This window comes from Sceloporus occidentalis, unplaced genomic scaffold (assembly GCF_023333645.1).
Source record: "Sceloporus occidentalis isolate IW3139 unplaced genomic scaffold, rSceOcc1.0.p SCAF_58, whole genome shotgun sequence".
NCBI lineage: Eukaryota > Metazoa > Chordata > Lepidosauria > Squamata > Phrynosomatidae > Sceloporus > Sceloporus occidentalis.
In genome coordinates, this window is record NW_028317038.1 from 1,581,665 (window position 1) to 1,604,999 (window position 23,335).

Here is a 23,335-nt window from a genome sequence, read left to right on the forward strand (position 1 = left end):
AAACTCAGGACAAATAGTAGAATCTATTTAGCAGGTTTTTTCATTACCTTTTATAGATGAGTAAAAGATTTTTCAACTAAAAGTTAGAAACAGTCATTTTTTTCTAAATTTTTCACCATATTTTATAATTTTTTTAATAGTAAATAATATGATACAATCAAAACAATGTCATCTAAAGAAAGCCCTTCTTGTCCTGAAAAAAACAATATCTAATGTGTGTGGGTTCAGTAAACGGGAAAGAAGAAAATTACAGCTAAACACAAGCAGCGCAGAAATGTTAAAAAGGCCATTGTCACAAAGGGTACAAAAAGTAAAATCAGCCTTTGTCTCGAAGGGGTTAAAAAGCCACCAATTGCCATTTATTGTATTGGATGAAAACAGGAAACTTTTTTTTGCACACCGGAATGTTATTGTGGATTGAAATACTGCCACTGGTGTGACTTTCATGAGCTGTATATACCCACCACACATTCTTAATCACATATTGTTACAAAATAAGCTACACTATGATTTGTTTATCTCTTTGTTTATGATATACATGGTCAAGCACAAAACAAGAACGTGGACAGTGGATAACAAATATACAGTATATCAGATTGTATTCCACTTAATATTCACTTTTTTATACAGTAAGCTCACATTGAACTCCCCTCTTTTTTCAGATTTACTATTTTTGGTGGGATTTGGGAATTGCACAGTGTTTCTTTGCTGCTGCTAGTGTTAACACTTTTGGTGCTGGTTTTCACACACATCTTCCAACTTGCTCTTTGGCAACTGGTTCTGCTTGCCTTTAAAGTGGTTGAAGGTGAAAACACTTTAGGACAGGAGACTGAGATGTCACCTTTTGCCATATATCTCTCACATACTCATGTATCTTTAGGTATAATAGTGACAGGAAAGGGTGTTTTTTTTTTTTACTTTACAAGAACAATTATTTTCTGTACAGTTTCATTTCCTGGAAAAGTAAAGTCTGTCCAGAGACAGATGCTGAATAATACAAACCTAGTGAGCTAATTTATCCCCAGGTAGAGGTGAAGACATGCAGATATGTTCAAAATTAAAGTATTTGCATGAAAATATCTCTAACTTTATAGCTCTATTAAGTACTCGGAATTATTATTTTGCACAGTGATTCCTAAGGTTTCCACTGGTTTTATTAAACAATAATAACCAAACTGAAGCCTCCTGTGAAACTAGAAACCGCAGGACCCCAGTGGGTACAAACTGCCTGTCGCACTTAAGCTCCCCAAACAGCCTGCTTGTGCCATCTTTGTCCGTAAACTGCTGCATGTGCCATGAAAGGCTCCAAACAGCTTGCCTGTGTCTTTCTCCCTCTGCGCAGACTGATCCAGCATGCAGGAAATGAATGAGATGTCACTTCCTGCACAATAGACTGCAGGGAGAGAGTGTGAGTGATCATCCGATTGGATAATCTCTACACTCTTTTTGTGTCGCAGGTGTTACTCACAGCTAGTGGCTTTCAAAGGGGCAGTAGCAGGGGTCAACTGGGCCCCCTTGAGTGGGGACCTGGCCACAGTTGTGACCCTTGCGACCATGATCATTATGCAACAAATTAACGGTAAAAGAAAAGACATTTTGAAAGACTGGGTCAAGTATATTACATGTGCAAAATGCGTTACAAGTTATGCTGCAGTTCAGGTCTTGACATTGTTCTATAGTTGCGTAATGTTTGTATTATGTATTTATATGTTTGCATAGATGGTCCCTGATCATATGAGCTGACTATCAAAATTATACTTTCCCTCTAAAAGGGTACCTCTAGTTTCCTGGCAGAGCATGAAGACATGTCATTCTAATGATGTTAATGTACAAGACAGTCTGATGCAAGTCTGTTATCTTCTTGCCCTCACCCCATGATCCTTTCATCAGTACTTTTTATAGGGTTCTTTACAGTTGCTGACTGGCTGCAAAATGGTGAAAAGAATACCAGATATTTATATTATTATTAGGGTGCTGACACTGGCATGTTAGAATATGTTCCTATTTATTTTATTGGTAGAAGCCTCTGTTGTCTTGTAATTGCACACACTCACACCAAGTAGAAGCCTCTACCAAAAAAAATGCAATGTATTGAGATGACATTTGTAAACTCATTATTCCACACCCTAATGGCATCTTTATACTGCAATGACCAAATGTTTTGTAAAGCTTAACATTGCTACTTACTTGGTGCTGCCTATTACATGAAATATAAGTAACATTAGTCGCTCTTCAAAAGTAGGCCATGCAAGGTAGATCTGCAGCTCCCCATGGTATTATGGAATCTTAACAAACCCTTGTTTGAGGTAGAGTTTTGTGTAATTCTAGAACGTGGCAAATGTCTGAAAACCTAGAGGAGGCCCAAATGTTTTACTGATTCTTAAAAAAAACTGGACAATTTTTTTTTTTTTATGGCCAGCTCATTCTGCAGCCTTTCAGACTGTCTTCAGTCTTCCATAACCACTCATTTATTGTACTTCTTTCCAATGTATATGTGAGCTTGGAGCAGATGTTCACATTGAAATGTAATGGCTAAACCCATGTGCTTTTTGCAAGGTCCTTACCAACCAAAGGTGCAGCCCCACATATTTTATTTGCACATTGTAATGTGTTTTAACATAACATTTTGTGGTATTTATATATTTAAAAAAAGTATCAGAAGTGACCTGCTAGTTACATTTTTTTACAATCTGGCACAGTCCATAAAAAATGGTTCATATGTCTGCAAAAGCAGACATCTCAAACAGGATGATGGGCTAGTTATGGAGATGTGTGACAGCCATTTATTTATTTATTTTTGAAGATTGACTGTCCATTTATACTTAATCAAATCTTCACCATCTGGCATAGATAATTGAAATTATAACATCACTAGCAATCCAATATCTTCTTGACTGTTTAAAAACTGTTCAGTATAACCCGATAATGTAAATACTTTCTGCTGGTTATTTATGTATAGTTCCACTTCAGTATTTTTGAAAAAGTCATCTGTGGGACTGCACCTTTAAACTTTTGCAGCTTTCATTTAGGGATACAAAGTGTATCTAATCTGAGCTTTGTGACGTTCTAAACGTGTTAGTGAGAAATAATGCAATGCAAACATCTGCTGTGGAGTTCATCAGGTCTGAAAATACGTCTGTAGCACTTCAGATAATTTGAATCTGGGGCAGGAATTTAAACATAATAACACAAAAGAAAAACAGCAATTCAAAGCATTTCTCTTCACATGTCATGCTGTGGAATTTAGCCGTCCTTTTTAGACAATGCAATATTAATGGTTAACATCTTTGTGATGTTTTAGCTATCAACCTGTGAGCTTCAATAATGAAGGGGGATAACAGGATTCACGGCGGATGCCTGTAAGCAAAGACTCGGAAGATTAAAGAGCCTGTCATTTTCACTAAATAAAAAGTAGGGCATAGAATCTAAAATAAACTAAAATAAATAGTTTGAGTCATAAACCTCTTTAAGTCAACACAAACAACTGTTAAGGCTTCCTATAAGATTGGATGTGATTAGGGATACGTCTGGACTGTCAGACCTATAAAATCAATTCATTTATGATCCCTGTGGTTTAGTTCTGCATGATGTCCTTAACCACAAACTGAAAAATATATTACTCGCAGGACCCTAACACTCGCTAAGATATAAATATATATATATATAATATGAAAAGTCACTAACTAGTTTTGAAAGATGTGACGCTGGGGTGAGTAGTAAAGATATAAAAGCTTGTTATATTTTTAAACGTATATAACAAAGAACTTTAAAGAGTTTTAAGTTGTGCATAGCTTAAATTTCTGAAAGCTATATTATAATATTATTTTAGGCTATTCCCCCAACAGGAAAATTAAAAAAACATTAGCAGTGTGTTCTATTTAAATGTTTAAAAATGATACCCTCCATTTTAAATCGAGATGTTTTAAGTAATTGAACATTTAATTCCTTGTGATTATACAGCAAATCTAAAATCTGCTCTCGATGTCATCGGCATGCTGATGCAGACTGTGCGTCCAACTCGGAGAGACAGTTATCTGATGCCTTCTCTATTCCAGCCATTGTATCTGGTCATGTCATGATGGATAAATTATCTTAAAGAAACCACCAGGGCTGAGCATAACATTTTAATCTAGTAATATTTATAATTTAGTTGTTACTCCAGGCTGTTAAAATTCATGCAGAAAACAAAATGAGGGTAGGGAGGACATTGATATAAGGTTTAATGCTTAGAGATGCTACACTGCTGTTACTATTGTGGGGAGGGCTGAAGAGTGCTACATACCTATTTTTATGTCCTGAGATATGTTGTGCATATTTAATAAGATCCCAGATGGTACATAGCTGTTATCGATTTTGTAAACTGGAAGTGAATGCCTCCTTCGCTTTGTGTTGCACATTACTTCTTGAATGGCCTTTGAATAAAATAACCGCAGTGCACTTTGTGAACCATTCAGTTTCTCTGGGAGTCTTATTAGCTTGTTCAGATGCTGCCATGCTTTTCCTGTGACAGAATCCCCTTGGTCAAATTGTATCTGTCTTTTTTTTTTTTTATTTATTTTTTTTTATCCCATCTTATCAGTAGAAAATGTTGCGATGAAAGATCCTCCGGACTTATTGGACAGGCAGAAATGCCTGAACGCCTTGGCGTCTCTGCGACATGCCAAATGGTTTCAGGTTGGCTATTTGTTCTTACCTTATTGTTATTGTAGCCTTATGAGGTTTTATTTAATTTCTATAGAACCTCATGTATAAATGCACTGTGGCCCTTTACAGTAGCGCTGAGTAGAATTTTATTCTATTTTTACTTTCAAGTCGTACTTGTTTAATACCATATATTTAAGGAAGATGTGGAGACTGATCGCTCTGTGCCATGATACTAGAGGCATCTGCCTAACATCTTCTCCACAATAGGCATGTGAACACATATACTGGTGGCCATGTCTGATAAGATTTGTGGCATGCTCTGCCAGCCTGAGCTTCAGGAGCCTGGCATGCAGCATTAATGCTGTCAGTATGGGTTAGCAACAGTAGACTTGGCTGGCACGTCATTATCATGAGGCTACAAAAGCAATCTTTACACAAGTTTTTCAGCCATTTCTAAACATGAATATTCTATCATTCAGTAGTTTTCTTTGCATGAATCGAATCATTTAGTATTTGGTAATTCTGTTAAAGAATCTATCCAAGGCCTTTGTAGGTTAGGGGAAGAACTGAGCACAGCAGCAGAACTGGAACAATTTTATCTATTCCAGGCAAGAGCCAATGGACTAAAATCTTGTGTAATTGTGCTGCGCATTCTGAGAGATCTGTGCAACAGAGTCCCCACCTGGACCAAGCTGAAAGGATGGGTGAGTTTGTCTTAAACAAAGCAGTGTTAAGCTGTACTTAATATTTTCATCTTCCACAAACCTAAATTATTAACTTGATGAGCACCTATCACATATTGGATAAATGGACAAGCCATACAATATTTATTTCTGTGTACAGAAGTGGACAATCCCGAGTAATATAATAAAACGTAACCTTATCAGTTAAAAATCTCTAACTACAAAAACGGAAATAAAAATTACTAATATATTGAAAACAATTTGAGTCATGGTTCTCCATATTAGAGGTGGCTATTCCACCTTTCATATTCATATTCTAGTGGGTTCTTCATTACAAAAACCTGATCCTGAACCCTTTTTTTGAAAGCTACCTCTAGTTACTGATTTTACCACTCCCCGACATGTCATAATGATTTCTAGCAAGGGGTATATCCTAAGCAATATCCGTTTTTAGCGCCAACGTTTTATGCATTGCTTCATACAGTACATAAATTCAAGGGGTATGGCAAAGTTAGAACTGACAGATTAAGGCAAAATGATACATTTGGTAAAGAGGTCCCTGCTCGCAAGCTCACTGGGTCTTGAACCAGTGTCTCTACATACATATATCCTTGAAATTTTGGTAATATGCATTTCACAGCAGCACGCCAAGTGCGTCATGATTTAAAGACACACAATCGCGTTAGTTGGCAGCTAAGCACACTTTCACATACTTATTGAAGCGTAACTTCAACCTACACTGTAATGTGGTGCTCAGATAATAAACCATGTTATCAGATGCATTATGTGCGTAAGTGATCCTAAAACTACCCCAAAAGACTGCATAACAAAATAAAAATAAAATTCAAAGTATGATGGGAAAAAAAAGCAGTATTAATGTATCTCAACAGTAACTCTTGTAAGTGATGCATGGAACAAAAGAGCCATATTTATTCAAACCTAAATGTCTAAGAACTTATTATTATTTTCGTCCCTTTTTCTCTGTGTGGTTTCAACTTTTTCCAATTCCACAGAATTGTAGGTAAAGCGCATTGCCATTGTTATTTGCTCTCACACACCATTATTATTATAAAGAAATATACACAAAATACAAGTGTGTTAGTTTGCTTTTCTATATGAAAATATAGTTCTTGCCATGCAGTGCACCTTTTGTACTCAATGCCTCCTTCTCATTCTCAGCCATTGGAACTGATTTGTGAAAAAGCAATAGGAACGTGCAATAGGCCCCTGGGTGCCGGGGAAGCATTACGGAGAGTCATGGAGTGTCTTGCATCGGGGATCCTTCTTCCTGGTAAGACTGTAAATGGTGAACATCTAAAGGTTCCATGGATATGATTATGATGCAGATTGCACAAGGGTTTGTTAGACAATATGGAGTCAAGCAAGTGGCGGTATTTTAAGTGATGTTGCCAAGTAAGTGCAAATATGGAAATCAAGTTCTTAAAATAGGAAGCGACATGGGACAAAGGTTATGGAAGTTTGAGTAATAGACTCTATACAGAGCCAATTCGTGAAGAAGGCATATTGATGAGTAGTCCGCTTTAGGCAGCTATTTGCCCTTCATGTATGTTTTGATGGCATTTCGGAGTATTATTATTGTCTAAAATATCACCTGACAACATATCAAGATACATTTGTACATTATATAGGTCATTACATGGTACAATATAATTGTACCAGAAATAACTGTATTGGTCTCATATTTAACAACAGTAGTTGTATGTGTAAATCTGTCATTTTGATTGTGTTTTTTGGGGGTGGGGAGGCATGCAGGAATATGAAACAATGTTTTACTTAAAGCATCATTTTATTAAACATTTTTGCTATAGTCAAACAATTTTAATCCATCTTCAGCATATTTTCACCTGGAAGTATGGAAAATTACTATTCTATATTGAACATGTATTCAAATCTAATATTGCGAACATTCAATATAGCATTATGTGTTTATGCAGGTGGACCAGGTCTCCATGACCCGTGTGAAAGGGAACCCACAGACGCCCTGTCATATATGACAGTGACAGAGAGAGAAGAGATAACACACAGTGCGCAGGTAAAAAAGAAAAACCTGAAATGTGTATGTAAGAAAAGTGTCAGAAATCTGAGAGGTCTAATTACAATTTTATGAATATATATACCGTATTGGCTCGAATATAGGCCGCACTTTTTTCCCCCCACTTTAAGTCTTTAAAGTGGGGGTGCGGCCTATATTCGGGGTCTAGCGCCCGACGCCCAGGACATGCAGTCCCGGGCGCCGGGCAGGGTTAGGATACAGATCCCCCGCAGCGGTGCAGGGGACCTGCATCCTACTCCCCGATACGCTCAGACAGCCTCCCCTGCCAGCACTTTCCACGGGGGGGGGGTGCCGGCACCGGAAGTTGTGTATGCGTATTGCGTAGATGTCCCCCGCCAGCCCCGCAAGACACCCGGGAGTCTCCTCTGGTAAATCGGGGGGGGGGCAGAGTGGCAGCATATCTCGGGGGGGGGGGAGGACAGTGGCAGCATATCTCGAGGGGGGATGAGGACAGTGGCAGCATATCTCGGGGGGGGGAGACAGAGTGGCAGCATGTTTTTTTGGTGCTTTTTTAAAGAAAAAACTTTTTCTTTAAAAAAGCACCAAACTTTTAGGGTGCGGCCTATATACGGGGGCGGCCTATATCCGAGCCAATACGGTGTATATATATATATATATATATATATATATATATATATATATATATATATATATATATATATATATATACCTATTTTGATACATATGATAATATTGCTCTATGAACTTTACACAGCTTTTGTTGTGAGGTTCTGATCCTTTATAAAGGAGAACTGACCATACTACATTTGGAGTGTTGGACATTATTTATTGAGCTTCAATTTTCCATTTCCAAAATAATGTTGAACATGTGAACACACAGGTAGTACCGTCACAGACAGTCCCTGATTTCATATACACAATAAAGCAATGAGCAAGAATTGTACTGAGGATTTCTGTGTAAAGGCAGCTGACGGAGGAGTTAATTGAGACCATAACAAGTAAATAATTCAAGAAAATGCTAATTGTAATCCAGTACGCATTTAACATAAAATAGGGCTGGGTTACATACAGTGCATCATAAAGTTACTTTTACAGTAGTTCAAAGCACGGTGACACATCAGACCTTGAGATATACCTCACAGTTGTCCTCAGTTTGATTTGCCTGCTGTGATCTGGGTCCAAAAAATGCAGATTGGAGAATAAAGTAATGGCATCTTAATGGTTAAAGCTAAAATTCCGAAGTTTAAATGTTTAGAAATTTATTTTTTTGCATCAGTGTCGCAAGTGACTACCTCGCATTTTAAAGGTGAAGCATACTGTTTGTTGGTCTTGTCCAAGTGTTATGGTTTCAGAACTGAAAATGTAGATTGCTATGCGTTTATCTGAAAGTAATATGATCCAGAGCTTTTTGTATCACAGCATTTCAGTGTCAGAAATCCATTCAACTATAATTCAGCCTACTCGGCTCAATTCCGACACCATCTGTTTTCAGTCTGTTTGGTCAGTCTTGATGCTTTGCTGTGATTTCCTTCTAGTGGTATTCTTCTTTCACAGTCAAGTATTTTGATAGATATTCTTGAATGTACCCTGAAGATATGCACTATATTACGACAGCTACAGTGATCTCTGAATTGTACAAATATAGATACTATTGCCTTATTTTGAATTGATATTGTACAAAAAAACACAAACAGCTCCTAAAACAACTGATAAATTAACCGTAATCCTGAACTTTTCCTGTCCTTGTAGCTTGTAGGGCAAACTCTAGTCCAATACATAGTAAAATTAGATGTTTAGATTGTATTACAGAAATGCAAGAGACCTCTGTAATGTTGAATGAAGAGTGAAGGGGAATTGTAATCTACCTGATTAGAATGTGTTCTTGCAATTATTTTGGATAGATTGTAAATTAACACACATTACCTAATTTATCATCTTATTTTAGTATATCATTTATAATTTTGTCATGTATTGTAAGAAGCACTACATAATTTGCTGATGCTATATAAATAAAAGATAAAAAAAAATAAAAAATGTCCATATAGAAACATAGAATTTAACAGCCGATAATCTAGTCTGCCAAATTTTGTGGAATGAGGAAGCCTTCTGTACTGAAGGGGTTAAAGAAGAATGCATGTTAAAGTACTCTGTGAGTACTGCTTGAATCAGCAAATGTTCATATAAGTACATATGATAAATCAAGGGTTTGTATTGTATGCTGGAGTTTCCCTTTACATTGTGTGAAACCTTTACGCAGAACACACATGTATAGATTTTACTGAAGAAGAGAGCTGTGTCAGCACGGCAACTACAAGACAGGGGACACACAAATTTATATTACTTCAGGAATCTGCTAAGACTATGTGGCTGTATGCAGAATTTTAAAATACATTTTTGGTGTTGGGGGAAAATTGACATATTAATATCTCTCTGACGTTTCTGCCAAGTAGGCAACATATTATAAACTACTACTTGAGCTGTTCTGATCAATCTTTCATTTGTACATCTGTGAAACCTAATGACACAGATCTTGTGTCGTTTTCATCTGCGAGGAATCATTGAAAGAAGGCACTTGGAAAAGGATTAAAGAAAGCGAATGCTGTGTGAAGAGCTATGTGCAGCTGAATGATACAAAATACTTTAAATCATTGACACACAATTTTCATTTATTGGGTGGGCTTCAGTGCAGCCAAATAGGAGCTAGTGGCACCTTGGGCATCTGTTGTATTGTAGTTAACTTCAGAAATGAATTCTAAACCTTAAAATATTGTTTTTAACTATGAGTGGTTTTCTGCTTTGAATATGAAGCACATTATCTGCTCTTACCATTTGATCTGGCAAACCCCAAACACTGAATAAATAAATATTACTTTTGACATCTTGTCTGATACGGAATGTTTTAAGAGGTATTTATATTTTTAAATGCATGCTCCATTTCATTGCAACCAGAAAACTGGAATATCCTTCGCACGGAGATCATTGGGATAGTGCATATAATAAGAATCCTTTGTTACATAATCCTCTTGAGGCTTTTTTCTCTTATCCTTTTAAAAAAAAAAATTGGCTGTAAATCTTTTACTGTCAGTCGCATTCTGGTGTGTTTTGTGATACAAAACTTGGAAATATCATACCTTTCAATTTATGACTAAGGAGTATTTAGTGTAATTTCTGTTTTTGTTCAGGCAGTAACTGCGTATTCAGTTGTGCTGAGAAGGCAGACATACCTTCTGCCAATTAAGTCACCTTTAATCACAATTGTCTTCTGCTCACTGTTTGTTCTTGCTCCTTGGCTTTAAATATTGCAGAAATGACATTTTATGATGGATACCTTTTCCAGACATTAGAGGGAAAGTAAGGCAGAAAAAATACAAGATAATGGCTTCAGACCACTCCATCTAAATCTAATTTCACTAAAGATATACATAGAAGTAGTGTGGGGTTTTAAACCCTTTGTTGTTGCTTAAAGATGGTGATTTAACAGTCTCTGGAATTCTAGCAGTCACTGGTTGGCTGTTTTGTATATTTGGATACATTCTGCAGAATTTGCTTCTTTCCCCACCTACCAAATTCTAGGCTTGCTAGGCTCAGGACGACAAGCAACATATTCTGGCTGATGGTGACTAAGCCCAGGGACAGCACTTCTCCTGCCACAAAACCAAGGGCAGGGAAGGGGGAGTCAGCAAATCATCCTTTATAGTACAGAGGCTGTGATGAGTCACCAAGGATACAAGCTGCCAACTACAGATCTCCTGAGTCCTCTGTCCTATGCCACACTCTCTAGCTGATTTCAGGTGTAGCCCATCTTCTTGGTGTCAGCCTTGAGGTCGTCAGACGTTTCTTGGACTGCCTCTTTTTCTCCTTACCTTGAGGATTCCACCTCAGTGTCTGGTGATGTTGGTTGGATGCTTGCATTTAGTTTGCCCCTTCAATTGAAGTTTATCTTGAGGATTTTGGTCTTGTCGTTGTGGATGTTGAGACCAACCTGTGATGACCTGGCTGCTATGTTCATTTTCTCTTGCATCTGCTCTTTGCAGTGTGAATTGAATGCAAAGTTCAAGTCATTGAGCTGGGTCCCCAAAGTCCACTGGATTCCATTTCCGTGCTTGCTGGTGGATGTCTTCATAATCCAATAAATTACAAGCAGGGGGGAAAAGGGGTGACAACAAGCATCTTGAAAGCAACTGGAAGCTATTTGTGAGCTGCCCTCAATGGATCACTCTGCAGGATATTTAGTCATATGAGTTCATCAGGATGACCAACTTGACTGGGCTTCCAGATGGTCTCTTGATCCACGCTGTCTATGCCTTCTCATAATTTATAAAGTTTATGTACAATATGGCATTCCAATCCAAGGATTACTCGACTGTGTTTCAGAGTATCGCTATTGGTACATGCATGATCTTTTCTGCAGGAAGCCTGTCTGCTCATTTCTCTGAGCTGTGGATAGACAGTGTCCTTCATTCTCACTAGGAGGACCTTGTTTGAAGACCCTCCTTGGCACAGACAGAGTATAATTCTGTTGGCACAGTTGAGATTGTGGGGATCTTTATGAAGTATCCCTCCTTCCAGTCTGCCAGTATCTCTTCTTCTTCCCATATCTTTTTAAAGAGGGGGTACAGCATCTCCACTAAAGCACTTATGTCTGTTTTTAGGGCTTCTGCTGGAATGTTGTTGGGTCCAACCACCTTCCCGTTTGATGGCTTTCTTGGTCTTATCTCTGGTTGGCTTGTTGTAGTTGATCGAGAGGTCCTCAGTGGCTGGGTCGATATTTGGTGGTGCTGGCCTTTTCAGGAGTTCTGCAAAGTTCTCCGCCCATCTGTTTTTGTTCTGTTGCCGTGATGGTCTTTCCCTGCTTTTCTTTGAAGGAACATTCTGGTTTGCTGAGCTTTCTTATCATTTGGAGCTGTTTCGTGTTGCCACTCTATGGTGACTGCTCTGCTTCTGCTGCCGGTTGGCCAAAATAGTCTCTCTTGTCCTTCCTGATGTTACTCTTAACTGTTGTATGGACTTCAGCATACTTTTTTTGGCCTTTGGTTTCTGCTGCGATCCACTCTTTCTGCCGGTGTTTCTTTTTCTTCCTTGAACAGCGCCTGTAGTACTGCAAACCTGTTCTTCAGTGATAGTCCAAAGTCTTTTTTTGGTTTCGGAGTCCTTCAGAAAGCTGACATTTTTTGTTCTTCTGTCCGAGGTTTCATTCCAGTTTGTCTTCAGCTTCAGTCTGGCCATCACCAGATGATGGTTGCATGCCACGGCTGCTCCTGTTCTAACTCTTCTGACCTTCTTGCTAATGAAGACCGGGTCAATCTAGTTCACTGTTGCGCTGTCTGGTGATGCCCAGGTTCTCTTGTGGATCAGTTTGTCAGGAAAGAACCTGCCTCCAAAGACCTGGTTGTTGAGTGCACATAGGTCTGCAAATCTCTCTGTTATCTCATTTCTTCCAGTGCACAGGTCCCCATAACTCGTTCTTCTCTACATTGTTGTTGGTTGGAGAGTAGTACTGCACAACCTTCACCTTGATCCTATTCTTGCTTCTGAAGGATGCTGTGATGAACCTAGGGCAGTGTACCTCCCATCATATCAGTGTTCTCTGTGCCTGCTTGGACAATATGAAGCTTACTCCCTGTGTCGGAGCCCCATGCCCACCCTCCTCCTTTACCCTGACTTAGGGCAGGCAGTTTTCACCGACCTTGCTGGTAGAGTTAAAGGGCACTGTGCACCTTTAAAGTTACATCTGCCTTTGCTAAAGGTAAATTTGCTTCTGCTTGCACCCACTTGGTATACTCTAAGAAGACCCCCTCCTTACTTGTGCATGCAATAGATGCGCTATTATATTGTTATATTATATTGTAGCAGATGATAATCTAGAACATGACCCCAAGTGTAATATTTATCCTATTCTGTCTGGAAAAAACATTAATTTCCTAATTACCTTGCATAGTCATCATGCTAGCATTCTGCAGTAGACCCTCCTAACTTTAGTGATTTTAATGTGAAGATTGTTGTTACTGATTGGAATTATATGTAATGTAATTACATGTTAGGTGACATGAATATACTGCCGTACGTTGCTTTTTCAGTTTTCTAATCTTGCTTTGCAGATGCACTCATTTACTGTTTGTAGTTAGGCTCTTAACAGCAAATACCTTTTTCCAGCTATGCTTTTTGTCTAGTATGACATTGAATCATCTACTTAAATTAAATAGCACTAAGTTGTATTAATAAAATTACCACAGCTGATAATATTTTGTATGCATTCCTGTTTTCCATTTGATCAACAGTTTTCTGAGTTTTGTCTGTTTCCTCTACTGCAGCACGCATTACGTTTGTTAGCGTTTGGACAAATATATAAAGTCTTGCAGATGGACCCGCTTCCATCCAACAAACCCTTCCAGAAATACTCATGGTCTAACACAGACAGGGAAGGTGAGTAGTAAGATTTATTTTTGCTCAAGGGATATTATTTATTTAGTGTGGACATTTGAGCAGTAATCTGTTCCATGGAGCAGTATAATGTTAAAAACACGGGAAATACAATCAAGTATATTTTGTGAGGATAACGAGACACGGTACGCTTTCTAGAAGGTAGCTTTCTGTAAGTGATTTTAGGGAGTATGTAGGTCGTCGGAGACTGGGGAAGGTAAGCATTATAATTGACAACTTTAATGTTTTGAAACATTATTTGTGGAAGTGAAACCTAATTTAAAAAAAAAAAAAAAAGACTACTAATCGGTTGATTTGATAAAAAATATTGGAGGCGTCTCCAAAATGATTCTATGTCATAATATGCAGTGGTCAGTGCTAATGATTATATTGAAAGTAATGTACATGCATTCCGAGCAGGGCCCTCAAATAAGATATAATAAAATATTGCTTTGTATGTCATTTCCACGGGGCGGAGGTCTTGCATTTTTGTGTTTAGAGAATAGTTCCACCGCCATCTTGTTTTTCTTGCATACATTTCACATGTGTTTTGTTTATTTTGAAAAAAAACCATAGTGAGTGAAGTCTGATCAACTTATTATAAGAAATTTTAGTTAGCATACATCTATAATGAAATAGTGCTTTAGTAGTACATTTGTAAGTGTTAGTTAAGCCAGATGCGATTATACATTTTTTTACTGAAAAAATACAGCTGAACATGTATAAACCTTTAGTATCAGGTGCAGTGAGATTCCTTTTAGGTTATCTAGATTTAACAATACTTTATGAAACCCTTATAAAGAAAACATCTTGACAAGAATTACACTGCATAATCTAAACCTTTTTATTAGAACTTATTCGGAAAAGTAAACAAGTAGGGAAATTAGGGAAGTATATTCCTGTTTTTATTTTTGTATTTTTTTTTTTTTTTACATTTTAGTTATCTGCCTTAGTGACCGTATATACAATGCATATTATATATTGTTTCTAATTACATCTTTGTCCCGTCTGCAGGCTCCAGTCTTAAGAGGCCATTCGATGATGGGTCATGTGATGATAAAGATCCTAATAAGAAGATGAGACGCAATCTACGCAAAAGTAAATGGTTCTTCATACTCAAATCTATTTAGTGTTGCGAAGATGGTTTTATATATATATAATATATATATATATATATATATATCTATATATATTAGGGCTGCAACTAACGATTATTTTAATAATCGATTAGTTGGCCGATTATTTTTTCGATTAATCGGATAAAAAAATTAAAAAAAAATTCAATTTTAAATAATGTAATAAAAAACGTACAATTTACACTTTCATCTCTTTATTGCAATGGCCTCTCTCTCTCTATTCACCTTCTTATTTTACTGACATAATAATAAAAGCTACAAGAACCCAAACACAGTGTTTCTCAAACTAGGTTTTAATACAAAGTTATTAGTAAATATATTTCATATTTAATAAAAACTATGAGAAAAAAGCCTTGTTTAAATTTTTTTTATTTACCAAACTGCCCCCGGTTATGCACATCTGACCCCCAGCTTGCCACTCTGCCCCCATATATGCCTTATACCTCTTATATGCCAGTGATATGCAACTGAGCCCCCTGATATACCTTTTACCCCCAGATATGTTTTATGCCCCCCTGATATGCCTTATACCCCCTATATGCCCTGAAATTCATAATACCCCCCATACACCACTATAACTCACCCATACACGACTCTGGCTCCTCCCCCTCCCATACACCACTCTGGCTCCTCCCCCTCCCATACACGACTCTGGCTCCTCCCCCTCCCATACACCACTCTGGCTCCTCCCCCTCCCATACACCACTCTGGCTCCTCCCCCTCCCATACACCACTCTGGCTACTCCCCCCTCCCATACACCACTTTGGCTCCTCCCCCCTCCCATACTCCACTCTGCCTCCTTCCCCCTCCCATACATCACTTTGCCTCCTCCCCCTCCCATACATCACTTTGCCTCCTCCCCCTCCCATATACCACTTTGCCCCCTCCCATACACCACTCTGCCTCCTCCCCCTCCCATACACCACTCTGCCTCCTCCCCCTCCCATACATCACTTTGCCTCCTCCCCCCTCCCATACATCACTTTGCCTCCTCCCCCTCCCATACTCCACTCTGCCTCCTCCCCCCTCCCATACTTCACTCTGCCTCCTCCCCCCTGCCATACTCCACTCTGCCTCCTGTCAGCCACGGAGGTTCACAAGACACCAGGGAGCCGGGTAGAGAGGCAGAGTGCCGTATGGGAGGGGGAGGAGCCAGAGTGGTGTGTGGGAGGGTGGCTCCCATACACCCCTCTGACTCCTCCCCCTCCCATACACCGCTCTGCCTCTCTACCTGGCTCCGTTACTGACAGGAACTTTCACTGAAGCTTCATAGAAGCCTCTGCGTAAGTGAAGGTGAGTAACGGAGGCTGTCTGTGCGATGCAGACCCCCACCGGCTGACAGAGAGGATGATCCTCTGTCAGCCGGTGGGGGTCTAAACGATGCGCACAGACAGCCTCCGTTACTGCCCTTCACTTACGCTGAGGCTTCTATGAAGTCAGTAACGGAGCTGGGTAGAGAGGCAGAGTGATGTATGGGAGGGGGGAGGAGTCAGAGGGGTGTATGGGAGGGGGAGAGAGACGGAAGTGAGAGACCGGCCGACAGTGAGGGGAATCCAGGTCCCCTGCAGCGTTGCGGGGGATCTGGATTCTAGTGTTATAATCCGATCTCTGTTTGAAGTCGGATTATAATTTTTCTAATCGATAAAAATCGATTCGATTAATCGATAATGAAAATCGTTGACAACGATTTTCATTATCGATTATTATCGATTTTATCGATTAGTTGTTTCAGCCCTAATATATATATATATATATATATATATATATATATATATATATATCACACACAAACACTACCATATCAAATGGTTCCCTTGTGTTAAGCATATGAACATATTTTAATAACAAGTTAAATCCCATTTTGAGTTTTCTACCTGCAGCAAGAATTGAAGCCATACTAGTTCTTCAGCCTTCTCCTATGGTCAGGATAGTTTTATGATCGTCCCATTCATACTCAAATGCCCATACACATAGTGTTGGCAAAACAAGTAGAATGTGTCTTCATTTGTTAGGCTTTTCAACTCCTTAACCCCTTAACGTCCATCGCCGGGTCAGGCACGTCATGCAAAACGGTCACTTAACGACCTATGACGTGCCTGACACGTCATCAGACTTAAACAAGCTTAGAAAGTGATCAACAATCACTTTCTAAGCTTAATTGGTGTTGCTGTAATGCCTCAATGTCGAGGCATTCAGCAACACCGAGATCGGCATGATGGGCCATGTCTGGCCCCTCCCCGGGACGTCAACAGACGCCCGTTTTAAAAGCGTTTAGGAGGCGATCAACGATCACCTCCTAAACTTCAATGGTGTAGCTGGAATGCAGGAGGCACCCAGCGACACCAAACACTTACCTCTTGATGGACTGTGACCGCTCCGGAGAGCGGTCACAGCCGCAGCTGCACGCAGTCTTCACCATCCGCAAGATGGCGGCGGCCCGGGAAAAAAAATAATAAAGTTGAAAAAGTTCGCTAGACAGTCTCCAGACCCTCTAGAGAACTCTGGCTCCACTTGCAGGTTGAATACAGGTACTGCATTCAACCATACAAGTCAATGGAGCCCAGCTTTCGAATCACTATGTGATTAGTAAAATATTTTTAAAAAAAATAAAAAAAATTTAAAAAAAAAGGAAAAAAAGAAAAAGCTTAAAAAAAACATGGTAACATTTAAAAATTATTATGCTTTAGAGGAACTATCCAGTTCCAGCAAAATGTAAAAAAAAAAAGTCCAAAAAATAAAATAAAAAAATAAAGTTTATTATTATGAGCAAGTGCTAAAATTAGCGCTGTATCTTCCCAAAAATCCTGACGTGGAAAAATTTAAATAAAAGCATTTCAAATACCCAAGGGGTGTCTAATTTAAAAAAATGAATGGTTTGATGGGGTAAATTGGAGTGGCCGAGCTCAAAGATAGGGCATAGGCACAGACTGACCGAAATGGGGAAAAAAAAAAGCGCACTTCCAAAATGTGGAATTTTAACCTCAAACACCAGACAAACCCATACATGTGGGGTATGACTGAACTCGGGAGATGTTCCTGAACACATATTAGGGTGTTGTTTGATAGTGACGTATACCTGGAGCTATAAATTTATACCCAAAGTACAATTTGTGTGAAAAAAATAAAAAATAAAATACTACCACAAAGTGTGGCAAAGGCTGGTGGTAGAATCTGATGCATGGAAAGGGTTAAATACTACCATTTTAAGTACCTTGGGGTGTCTAGTTTTCAAAAAAATATGGTTTTATGAGGTAAATTGTAGTGGCCAGGCTCAAAGATAGGGCATAGGCACAGACTGACCAAAATAGAGGAAAAAAAGCGCACTTCCCAAATGTGGCCTTTTAACCCCAAACAGCAGTCAAACCCATGCATGGGTGGTATCACTGTACTCGAGAGATGTTGTTGAACACATATTAGGGTGTTGTTTGATAGTGACGTATACCTGGAGCTATAAATGTATACCCAAAGTACAGTTTGTGTAAAAAAAAATACCAAAAAAATACTAACACAAAGTGTGGCAAAGGCTGGTGGTAGAATCTCATGCATGGAAAGGGTTAAAATACTAGCATTTGAAATACCTTGGGGTGTCTAGTTTTCAAAAATATATGATTTGATGGGGTAAATTGCATTGGCCGGCTTCAAAGATACCCGAAATGGCACATGGGGGGAAGAATTACCAGATTTGGAAAAAATGGTTTTGAAATAGCAAAACGCTACCTGTACTTAATGCTCCATAACGTGCAAAAAAAACACAAAAACATAAAAACATTGGGTATTTCTAAACTCAGGACAAATAGTAGAATATATTTAGTAGGTTTTTTCATTAGCTTTTTTGGATGAGTAAAAGATTTTTGGGGTAAAAGTCAGAAAATGTGGGGTTTTTTTTGTTTTTCATCATATTTTATTATTTTTTTTTAATGGAAATTAGATAATATGATTAAAACAATGGTATCTGAAGAAAGCCCTTCTTGTCCTGAAAAAAACAACATATAATTTGTGTGGGTTCACTAAATGAGTGAAGAGAAAATTACATCTAAACACGAACAGCCTCGGTCCCAATGGTACAAAACGTAAAACACAGCCTGGTCCTTAAGGGGTTAAGGACAAAGTTTCAAACCCAAGCATTTGTCTGGTAACTGAGAGAACCCGTCATGATGTTATAAAATCACAGACATCCTATATATATATATTATTAACCGCTTTTTAGTACCTAACAGTGGGTATCATTAAGATTCCTCTTGTCCGTGTTTTGATGTACCCACACAAATTACACATTTTTCAGAACAAATAGAGCTTTTCTTGAATCAATAGAAACATGCAAAAATTAATAAGTGTGCTTGTATGTAACAGCTTACTGGGCTTGCTCCTGCTCATCTGTGACCCATTGGCAGCTTATATGTGAATACATGAAAAAAATAAATCTAACTGCAGCAATTAGTCCCTTGAACAGGCAGCCAATATGGGTGCTTAGTACCTTCATAACCAATAGACAGAAAATTAGTGGCATCATGCTGCCAGCTAATCTAGGTTTAACTAGTCAGCTTTCTGGAAAACTTGCACGGATCAGTGATTTAGACATCACTGCTCCGCTCTTCAAAAAATCTAGGTGGAAAATAAATTAAAAGCAAGAACTACAGCCAAAATACAGGTGTGGGTCATGGGAGTTGCAGCCTTCAAGAGGGTGTATCCAGGGACTTAAAAAGAGTGTCATATTTCTAGCTATAGTATATTTTGCATGATGGTATTTACCTTACATTATATTGTATCCTATGACCTACATAGGTGTGCAAGCTTAATGTAGGTGCAGCTACATATACTACATAAATTTTGCAGTTGGGATTTATGGTGAAATAATGGCAGGCGATATGTAACCAAAGATATATATATATATATATATATATATATATATATATATATATATATATATAATATATATATATAATTTTTTTGTCCATTTTATACTTGTGTTATACTGCTCCTTGTATCTTGCTATCCCCTATAATCATTTATTTATTTTAACTTTTATTTCTATTTTTTGGAATTAAGCTTTGTTTTATGCTACTTCTCCTTTTGAGCTCCCTGTGTAGCACAGTGATCAGGAAACAATGCTTCATAGCACTAAATTTCTGATCACAGTGTGTGTGTGCATGTGTGTGTCTAGCTGATAGGAGGGCTGATCCTAGATCCCAGCTGGGTCTGGACAGACCAGCAGCATTGTTGGTAGGAGACTAGGCAATTGTCAGTCAGTCTGATCTGCCATGCATTGTCAAGAAGATCGTCTTGGTGGAATACAACAAGACATAGTTGAGAAATAGACTATAGGACAGTATAATTCACAGTTTTATTAAAATGTACATACCACTCTTAACCTTTACAGTGCTAGACAACAAAGCCATAGATTCTAACCAGCCAATGAATGCACTGATGCGACTGAACCAGATCCGACCTGGGCTGCAATACAAACTCCTGTCTCAATCAGGTCCCGTCCACGCACCGGTATTCACCATGTCAGTGGATGTAGATGGCACAACACATGAAGCTTCTGGACCATCAAAAAAAACCGCCAAGCTCCATGTAGCTGTTAAGGTCAGTTTGTGGTTTGCATACCTGGGAACTTTCTAAATAGACTGCCCCTGAGACGTATTAACCCCTTAGCTTCCCATTTTGAAGATTCTACGCAGTGGCTCTCCAAATACATTAATCAAATTGCTCCAATGTCTGTCTTGACTTGTTTAAAGATTATTAAAATACAATTAATTGAGTCACCCGCATTCAAGCAGGAATATCAGCCATAACATACTGGTCACAAAAGCTCCAACTGAGGAGTCTTATATATGATCACAGTAGAAAATGAATGAGTCACTTCTAGACTCTGTGGCCCTGAGAATATGCCTTTTTACCCTGAGGCTCGGGGTCAATCCCTGAGTAATCCCATGGATGGTGCTTGTGATCAACACTTGACACTGAATACTTACTGTGTTGTGGCTGCTTAGCGGTTCTTATTTTAAAACTTTCATCTTCTGCACAGCTAGATGGGTCTCTGGTGGTGGTGTACAGAGCAAATATACAAGTTAACTTTCACCACAGGAAAACTCTCTCAGCCTCTGTCCCCAGCCTGGCTTAAATCAGACAAGTAGAGTATTAGAAATATACAGCTGCAAAATAACCTAGATAAAATAGATTATGTGTTTATAAATACAAATTACAGATTGAGGAAAAATGTAAATGACTCTCTAGATGTTTATATTCACATATACTATTCAGTTATGCACATTGTTTATATTGAAATGTATTTGGTTGGTTCGTGATTAGGTACTAGAAATCCACAACAAATAAACTGCACATAAAGACTTAATTATGAGTGACATTCTGTAGGAATTAAATAGAAAGAAACGTGTGTACAAGTAATGTATGGATCAAAGCATGTGTATACTCAAATATAAATTAGTGTTTGAACCACCTCCCAGTTAGCTGTCATGTGAATTTTTTTTTAAATAAATCAAGGCCTTAAATGATGAGCCACCCAGAGTAAGATTTCTATATATTTGAATCACTCCAACCTATTACTTTAGTCCCTTACAGCCACATACAATCATGTATTTGTTGTATGCTATTATAAATCCATATTTTATACAGATTGAAAGGTCCTGTATTTTTTAGGTAGGCAAAATGTATTTCAGGTTTGTACTACTTTTCTTGTGTCTTCCTCTGATGTATGGTTCCTTTTGCGCGGCCTTACCTCTACTTCAATTAAAAATACAATTTAAAAATAAAAAAACAGGCAATTTCAAAGTTATTTCGTATTTTTTAATTCACAGGTTTTGCAGGCAATGGGATACCCCACTGGTTTCGACGCAGATATGGAGTGTCTCAGTTCTGATGAAAAATCAGACAATGAAGGCAAAAGTGAGTCCTGCAACTCCAGCAGTAACACAGGGAGTTCTACGGCAGATAGCTCCAACACGCTGGAGGTCAGTGATTTCAGTTGTACTACACCTTTTGTAAAAGAGTAGAAATTTAGCTTTTTTGGAGGGGTAAAGGTTCCTATAAAGGCCCATAAACGGATTAGTAAATTTGGCTTTGTCAGTCTGTTGAGGTTGCCACCTAATTAGTGTAAACAAAAAGGCGTAACAAGATAAAAGGGGATAAATAATCATGGACCTTGAAGCTTAATAGCTCATAGAAGCTTTTTCACTGGAAACGTCAAATGTCCAAAACATGGCAATGCTCTTGTTTTACTTTAGTCTACTTTTAGTATAATCTATATGAATTCTTTGTAGCACCTGTTATGTAAAACTGCCTGTTGTACCAATGGTTATCTTGAAATGGATGGGGCTTGTCTCTTGATGTGATAAATTGCTTTTTAATTGGCAAAACTTCTTATTTTTATTGACAGAATAAATAGGTCATTTAAAATGTCAGGTGTTAACTAACTGTACGCAGTGGATTATTATTTTCCTTGAGAAAATGTCTATTTTCTATTCTTCCCACTCAGGTTCGGACCCAAGGGCCCATCCTTACGGCAAGTGGCAAGAATCCTGTGATGGAGCTGAATGAGAAGAGAAGAGGACTCAAGTATGAATTAATATCAGAAAGTGGGGGAAGTCATGACAAACGCTTTGTCATGGAGGTTAGTGCATATTTATGCATTCTATAGTGTATATCTCAAGGTATGTGTGCACAAATGAATGGGATAACAATATTTTCAGGGAGCAGTCATCTAATCGTAGCCTGTGTCGACAGTTAACGTTTTTCCCAGAAATGTCCTTGAAACTCATATGTCTACAACAAAATGGAATTTAAAACAAAAAAGGTTGTTTTTAAAATGGAAATATGTTTACCATTATCAATGATATCGACTGATATAGGGAGTGAATGATAGACAGCTTTATCAAAACAGGCACAGATCTAGACCTCCTTTTTCAAAATATACATAAGTCTTATGTTGGCACTTTGGACTCGGGTCTCTCTGGCCTTGTCTTAGATACTTTAGATTGCTTGCTGTCATAGAAATGTAATTCTTCAGTCTATAAAGCTCGCAAACTGAGAATTGTTTTTGTGATGCAGGTTGAAGTGGATGCTCAGAAATTTAGGGGAGCAGGTCCAAACAAAAAGGTGGCAAAAGCTAGTGCAGCGCTCGCAGCACTAGAGAAGCTATTCTCTGGACCGAATGCAGCAAACAATAAAAAGAAAAAGATTATTCCTCAGGTAATGCCTTTTATGTTGCTTTTTAACTTATCTTGGAGGTAGCAGAAATTCTACCGTCTCTTGGAGTTTCCAGTTCCATGATACTGATCCATTTAATATATTTCATACTAAGTGCAGTTTCTCAGTGTTTGACAATGCTACCCAATGCATGTAGTGTATAGGGGTCTGCCAATCCTTATCCCATTTTGCATCTAAATGGCTGTCTCTC

General features: G+C 38.4%; 1 protein-coding gene across 1 annotated transcript in view; it reads left to right on the forward strand.

Annotated features, from left to right (window-relative positions):
• Positions 1 to 23,335, forward strand: part of LOC149287609 (spermatid perinuclear RNA-binding protein-like) — a 41,815-nt gene that overhangs the window by 14,463 nt on the left and 4,017 nt on the right. Inside the window, 10 exon segments of the mRNA XM_089492623.1 lie at positions 4,583 to 4,674; positions 5,253 to 5,348; positions 6,507 to 6,618; positions 7,283 to 7,380; positions 13,674 to 13,785; positions 14,797 to 14,880; positions 20,297 to 20,505; positions 21,738 to 21,890; positions 22,415 to 22,549; positions 22,987 to 23,127. Coding sequence (XP_089348749.1) covers positions 4,583 to 4,674; positions 5,253 to 5,348; positions 6,507 to 6,618; positions 7,283 to 7,380; positions 13,674 to 13,785; positions 14,797 to 14,880; positions 20,297 to 20,505; positions 21,738 to 21,890; positions 22,415 to 22,549; positions 22,987 to 23,127 — 1,232 coding nt within the window.